This window comes from Microtus ochrogaster, chromosome 6 (genome assembly GCF_000317375.1).
Source record: "Microtus ochrogaster isolate Prairie Vole_2 chromosome 6, MicOch1.0, whole genome shotgun sequence".
In the NCBI taxonomy this organism is placed as follows: domain Eukaryota; kingdom Metazoa; phylum Chordata; class Mammalia; order Rodentia; family Cricetidae; genus Microtus; species Microtus ochrogaster.
The window spans coordinates 41,031,437-41,038,786 of record NC_022013.1 but is presented as its reverse complement, the minus strand read 5'-3'; the positions used below and the strand labels follow the sequence as shown (position 1 = coordinate 41,038,786).

The window sequence follows — 7,350 nt, the reverse complement described above, 5'->3', positions numbered from 1 at the left end:
TCTGAACATAGCAGACAATGAGGACTACTGAGAACTCAAGAACAATGGCAATGGGTTTCTGATCCTACTGCACGCACTGGCTTTGTGGGAGCCTAGGCAGTTTGGATGCTCAACTTACTAGACCTGGATGGAGGTGGGGGTTCCTTGGACTTCCCACAGGACAGGGAACCCTGATTGCTTTTCGGGCTGAAGGGGGGTGGAGGACTTAATTGGGGGAGGGGGAGGGAAATGGGAGGTGGTGGCGGGGAAGAGACAGAAATCTTTAATAAATAAATAAATTTAAAAAAAATAAAAATTACAAAACAAAAAAATTAATGTTTATAGCTCTATGTTGAGTCACAGTCATAGCTCCCGTAGGCTGCCTGTGTCCCGTAGGTCATAGTTTGGACACACCTACAGGCTGGGGAAGCTGGACAGCTGCTTCCCAGAGGCCCCATCTGCTTGGAATCCCAACTTAGAAACACCTGGCTCTGGCCAGAAGTCAGGGACCACATATGAACCTCAAGGAGGGATGTTTCAGGGTCCTCACACCGCAGGCAGCACAGTAAGGCAGAGGTCTTCAGGCACGTCCTCAGATGGGCCCCTTTGTACAGGCGTTGATATGGGAGCATGTGCAATACACACACCTCACTTCTACTCCCAGGTAACTCTGAGAACGCATGGCCCCTCATTTAGAGTCAGCTGACTTGCATAAGTTCTAAAAAGCGGTCGTGGGAAAGCACCTGCCTCTTCTGGCCTCAGTTTCCTCATCTGTAAGGCAGTAATGGGGAGATGAATTGAGATCATCTATGTTCAGGTGGACATTATAGAGCCTGGCACAGAGTGGGTGCTGACTAACATGGGCTGGTCCCTGTGGGAAATTCTGCTTTGCAAGCCACCGTCTGCACCAAGACAAGGGGTAGCCCCCAAACTAAATGAAATTGTGTGGTTACATTTTGTGATCCTTGCAAGGCAAGGGAGTATATGGGCTCTCGGTACCTCTCCCAGGTGTGAGACTGCTCCCCAGTAACAGGAACCAGAATCGCTCTGGCTGTGAGGCGGGGGAGACTGGAAAGCTATGCCTGTTCTGAAACTGCAGAATAAGTCCACTGTGCGGTCATTTTTGGTGGCTTTGAGCTGACCAAAACTATTTAGGATATCCCCAGCTCCCCAAACCACCAGAATACTACCTACTACTATGACTATAATACCAACAAAAAAGGCCATCCATCTGTGAAGCATAATTAATAAAGACTCAGAGACAGATATTGGGGTTCATCCTGAAGATCAGAAAGGCAAAACAGTCAGCCACTGGCTCTTACCTCTACCTCAGTCCGAAATGGCGATCCTGCCTCCAGGAATCTCAGAATGAGACTGTGTGTGAGAGCTGTCTCCTCCCGTTTTATAATCCTCTCTGGGATTAAGGGTGTGCACCACTACCAACTGGTTTCTGTGGCAAGCTAGTGTGGCTCCCGGGATTAAAGGTGTGTGTCACCACTGCCTGGTCTGTAAGACTGGCCAGTGTGGCTGTTTTACTTTTCTGATCCTCAGGCCAGCTTTATGTATTAAACTACAAATGAAATGCCACCACATATCTGCCCATCCATCCATGTGCCCACTCATCCAGTCTTCTAATCTGTCATTCCCTAACCATCTATCCACCCACCTGCCATTCCCTCCATTCACCTGTTTCCCTTCCACTTATCAAGTTATTAGTACACGCTCCATATACAGAATAAAACCCTTGCCTACAACAAAGTCGCATTCCAGGAAATAGACTCAAGTAACAGCCAAGTCGTACGATGAGGGTACTTGGAAAGAAAAAGGATGATTGAGAGATTAAATGAGAGATTAACTGGGACCGTGGAGGCCAGGGACCTCAGCAGTCAGGGCAGAGCCATATCTACGGTTTGGGACTGACTGACTTTAGCTCAAAGAGGGTGAACTCCTGCACACATACAGACCCCAGGACACATCTCTGTAGGCTCTCTCTAGGAAGCTAACTGGAGCCCAAGGAAAAGCTCTTTCAACTCATTCACAATGGCTACTTGAGAAGTGTTCACAAAATCTAATCATGATCTCACTGTCTGATCCCAGCAGGGACTCTTATGTGGTCTTGGCACATAGTCTCAAGGTGTGGACGTGGCCTACAACAGAGGGTTTCCCACAGTGGTGGTATTGCTGGAATTTGGCAAGAACTCACACACGGACTTTCTGCATGGCTTTGTCCTGCAGCCCCCTGTTGGGGTGTGGCACGTGACCTGACAGACTCTTCCTGCTTGTAGGTCTGGTTCGCGTTGTGGCCTTCGTCTTCACCATGGTTGCCATGTGGGTCTTTCTCCGCAGCTACGTCAGCATCAACAGGAAAACCATCCGTCTGCCGCGCTGGCTGGGTAAGTGAAGCTCATGGCCCATGATGCAGACCAGGGATGGGGCAATGAGGACCTCTCTTCTGGGGTGACCCAGGAGCCAGCTAGATGTGGTGAGCTGTGCGCCGGCATTGTGGAGCACAGTGTAAGAATCCTGGACTGAAAGGGAGACTGACGCCATGGGGAACACAGAAGTGTTCCAAGGCCCTGATCTAAGGACGGAGAGAAATAATACTTATAAAGAGAGTTGTGAGTGAGGATGAAATGATACTGGGCTGTGAGTGAAGAAAAAAAAATACTGTCTGAGCTGCAAGTGGCTGCTCCTACCTGTGGTCCCTCTGCTGCAAACCCTCTCTGAACAGGACCTGTCTGCCTGCTCCTTCTCACCCTCAGCTCCCTGCTCAAAGGCCTTTCTGACCTCCCCAGCTCCAGCTGTAGCCTGTCCTCCTCATTTAGCTTCTTCCATATCAGCCTATTTCTTTCCAAACACCATCATCATGTTATCCATTTCCCTAGTTATTGCCTGACTGCGCCTCTTAGAATATAACTTTCCCGAAGGCAAGGATTTTGTGTCCAATAAGTATTTGATATGTGAAAGAAAAATGGATGGATGGATATGGATGGATGGATGGATGGATGGATGGATGGATGGATGGATGGATGGATAGATGGATATGGATGGATGGATGGATGGATGGATGGATGGATGGATGGATGGATGGATGGGTAGATTTGTAGGTGGGTGAATAAATGGAGAGATAAATTAATGAATGGATGAATGGAAGGCTGCATTATGGAGGCTAGATGGACAGATGAATAGGCAGATAGAATGATAGGGGTGGATTTGTAGGTAAATTGATAGGTCTGTGAACAAACAAATGAACAGGATGACAGGTGGGTAGGTGGGTGGATCAGCAAGTAGGTAAATGGATAGAAGAATTGATGATTAGATAGAAAGCCAGCAGATGGACAAATTAGTGGGTAGGACAGTGAGGATCAGTGAATGGGTAGGTGAATGGACGATTGGATAAACAAGTAGATGGCCAAGTTCTTACTGTTTTACCTATTCGGTCTCATTGAAGATAAACAAATACCCCCAGGGAGTGGTTCTTGGTGTGGTTGTGTAACAGACTCAAGCATGTTTGGCGGCACAGTTTCGTGTGTGTTCTGAGAAAATAGAAAGCCAAGGAAACTTTTAAAACTAACCGAAGTTCTCCCTTAGAGATGTCAGGACAGGGATGGAGCCTGGGTGTATATATTCAAATCCTTTCAAGACAGAAGGGAAGGGGTGTGAGTCCTTAGATTTATCTTCCTGAGAGACTGAGAACCGCTACCATTGACAGAATTCAACATGATCTGCAAGGACCAAAATGGCCTCCAACTTCCCACGACAGTGAAAAACCAGGTACCCCATCTTTATCAGAACTCCACAGTGGAGGGCTTGATAGCCCTTATGCCATCTGCCTCTTGTCAGGGGAGACATAGAGCCTGCATTGGAATTTCATTTATATAGACACTCGGTGACTGCCATGTCCCTAATCCAGGGACACTGCTATTGACCAAACCTGGGTTCTACTGCCTGCTGACCTCAAGGAGATGTGAACCAGGCCATTTGCAGGAGGGTCAAGGTGTCTTGTCACACCTTGTCAGAGCCACAGTTGGAATGCAACAGGCAACTCTTGTAGAAACTTTCATCCAATAACTATTTGTCGTGAGCCCCCTTTTTGGGGTAACTTCTGCCACGATCCTAGCCATGGCTGGTTCTTATATTCCAGGGTAGGGGCATGAGGATTAGGAAAGTTAGGTAGAAGGAACAGAGATAAGAAACACAGAGAGTATCGGGAGGACCACTCAGTGCTTTCTGCATACTGAGCTCACCTGTGTTTAATTTTCCATACACTTTTATATCCCAATACAAAAGGGAGAAGAAGGCAAAAGACTGCTTTAATGTGATGCAAAGGACAACCAGAACAGTTACTAGTCCCAATACTTGAGACATCACGTCACTAATTCTTGAGAAAAGTATTTGATGCTTGGGGCAGTGAAAACACCCTAGACCGAGTGTCCCTAGGTCAAACCTCCTATTTCAAAAGAAGAAGCAGAAGTCTGCTTGGATTCTTCGACCTTTGCTCAGGGTAAAGTGGATCTACCTCTATGAGCCATTCCAATGTCCAAAACACCAAGCAATCACGCCCTAGGTCAGGTGTGTAGCCACACTGTCAACTTTTGTTTTGAGCGAGCAAAATCAACTCAGACTCTCTGACCTCCAGACAACGTGGGCTAAGCTCACATCTTTGAACCTCCACAACTATTTATCTCTCAAAGCTCAGTTACTGGGGGTTGAGAAACCAATAACTCCAACCCACAAGCATCAGAGCTTAAGCTCTGTGTGAGGTCACGGGGACCCCAAAACAAGGAACAGGTGGCCCCTGCTTATGGTCTAAGCCAGAGAAACAGACTTAGTTACAATGCTCCCAAAAAACAGCAGTGCATTCCCCTAACCCAAATTCCGCAGAAATGCAGGTGTGTGCCCAGTGGGAAAGACAGACAGAAACCCATCAGCTGCCCAGACTCATGTGCCAACTTTCCCTCACTTCACAGGCTCCTGCCCTAGGGGATACACCCCTATTTTATGATTTCATGTGCTGATACTAAAGCCTATCTATAACTGTACAAATTTATGCTTATCATTACTATACAGGAAGATAATAATTGGTTTCCTGCATAATCCAATCTGGTTTATTTTATGCACTCAGTATGCACCCTGCTCAAGAAGAAAGTACTAATTATCTCAAGGGAGTGAGGATGGACTTACTCTGAGAAGATCATGAGCTTTGCCAGACCACAAAGGCCCACAGCACAGGGATGAAGAGATTAAAAACTCCCAGCTTACCTGGAAAACTAGGCAGGAGATAAAGAATCAACTCTAACTAGTTTCAGTATAACAGTGTCTGTTAAGTCTCTTCATTGAAAAGTCAGGGTGGCTGGTTCCAGGGGTACCACAAAGCCCCAAGGGCCCACCTTACTGTACTCTTGGATGTTGTGGCTGCTGTTTTGCTTTGTTTTCTTTTCGAAACAGTTCCATGTAACCCAGACTGGCCTCAAAAAGAGAATGACAGTGAACCTCTGATCCTCCTGCCTCTGCCTCTTGAGTGATGGTAGGTACCACTGTGCCTGGCTTATAGGATGCTAGAAGTTGAACCTTGTGCATGCTAGGCAAGCACTCTACCAGCTGAGCCACATCCCAGTCCCCTAGGTGTTGCTCTCCTTCAACAAGGTAGAAGCTACATCCATGGTCAGCTTCTCTCTAAGACATATGATAGCTACCAGCTGTCCAGATGCCCACATTATAAGTGAAAAGGGCACTTCACACACACACACACACCAGGACCATGGGAATATATTAACTCAGAGAAGAGCTCTGTCTCCAGAGGACAATGGTATTGGTGGTTGGTTCAGCCTTGGTCATTTGCTGTGAGAGGGCCCAGAGAAGGCCCACTCCTTCCCAGACATGTTTGTGTCCTCTGAAAGAACCTGTCCTCCAGGGCACACAGCAGGATGGTGGACACCCGACCTAGAAACCCAGAAACAGCTAGGATGGAATGAGACAAGATGTCAGGCAGTGACCAGGACCCCTCTAGCCTAGCACAGATGGGCATTCAAGAAAGAGATGACCCAGGGACCACAGCACCAGCAGCAGCACAATTCTCTCCTTCGCTGAGTCCCCAGGGTCTCACTGGATCCTCTCCAGAGCCCAGTGAGGATGGTTGTGATGCCTTCTGTGTGCTGTCAAGTAAACTGAGCCACACGATGCTTAAGTATCATAGCCACCAAACACATGGGGTTTGGTGGGTGTGATATTAAAGTATCTCCAAGGTTCTCACAGCTTGATTTGAAACAAAAAACAAGTCTTGTTGAAGGAGCTGCGGGTTGCATTCCTGCCGCCCTGCTCCCAGCCACCTGGCTAGCTTATGCTCCAAAATAACAACACACAAACTGTATTCATTTAAACACTGCCTGGCCCATTTCTATTAATGTGTGTAGCACCGAGGTACACTTACCGGGAAGATTCTAGCCTACGTCCATCCTGGGTAGGAGCTTCATCGCGTCTGCCCCAGAGAGGAGAGTTATCGAGTCTGAGCTCATTTCTTCTTCCTCCCAGCATTTTGTTCTGTTTACTCTACCCACCTAAAGGCTGGCCTACCAAATGGGCCAAGGCAGTTTCTTTATTAGCCAATGACCTTCCTCCATCAAAGTCTGTGCACATGTATGTTTCTGCATTGTGTGTTAATTATGCATTTGTGTACATGTATGTGCCTTTCATATATGTATGGTGTATATGCAAGTGTGTGTCCATTTATGAAAGGGTGGCAGCAGCAGGTTAGAGGAAGCTCCCAGATGTAACAGAAGGGCTAATTCATATTATCAGAAGCACACAAAGGTCTCCTGTTCCCTCTACCCAGCCAACAGCCCCCTCCCCTTCCTGCAAGAGGCCCAAGTACCTTTTCACTAACCAGATTCTTTCTCTCAAGCAGGCGTGCCCCCCAAGGAGATCCGTGAGTATCTACCCAGCCCCGTAAGTACCCCCATCAGTCCTCAGGCAGGATGTCCCAAGGCCTCTATTTCCAGTGCTGCAGACCCCACAGAAATGCAGGTGTCCAGAGTCTGTCTTCCTAACCCACTCCTCTGTGACAGTGGCCTCTCTCAGCTACTCAGACCAGCAGGAACATGGCTTAGCTCTTTCCCTTCTGCAATTCCTTCTGGGTTGTCTAGACCACAGGACACTCTGCAGGACACCCTGCTTCCTCTCTAAAACCTCGTTGTGAGCCAAAATTGAAAGAGGCCTTCAGCAAGGATGCGGGTTTCCAAGGAACAAAGAAGGTGGAAGGGGAAGCATGGCTGCTACTGATGCTAAGATTGAGCCAGATGATGCATTCTGTCCTCACAGGATGCTAAGATTGAGCCAGATGATGCATTCTGTCCTCACAGGATGCTAAGATTG

The 7,350-nt window shown here is 47.7% G+C and overlaps 1 protein-coding gene across 1 annotated transcript in view; it reads left to right on the top strand.

Annotated features, from left to right (window-relative positions):
• Fam3d (family with sequence similarity 3 member D) overlaps positions 1-7,350 on the top strand; it is a 31,183-nt gene that overhangs the window by 13,340 nt on the left and 10,493 nt on the right. Inside the window, exons 3-4 of the mRNA XM_013346796.2 lie at positions 2,265-2,372; positions 6,881-6,904. Coding sequence (XP_013202250.1) covers positions 2,265-2,372; positions 6,881-6,904 — 132 coding nt within the window. The remainder of the gene's footprint in view (positions 1-2,264; positions 2,373-6,880; positions 6,905-7,350) is intronic.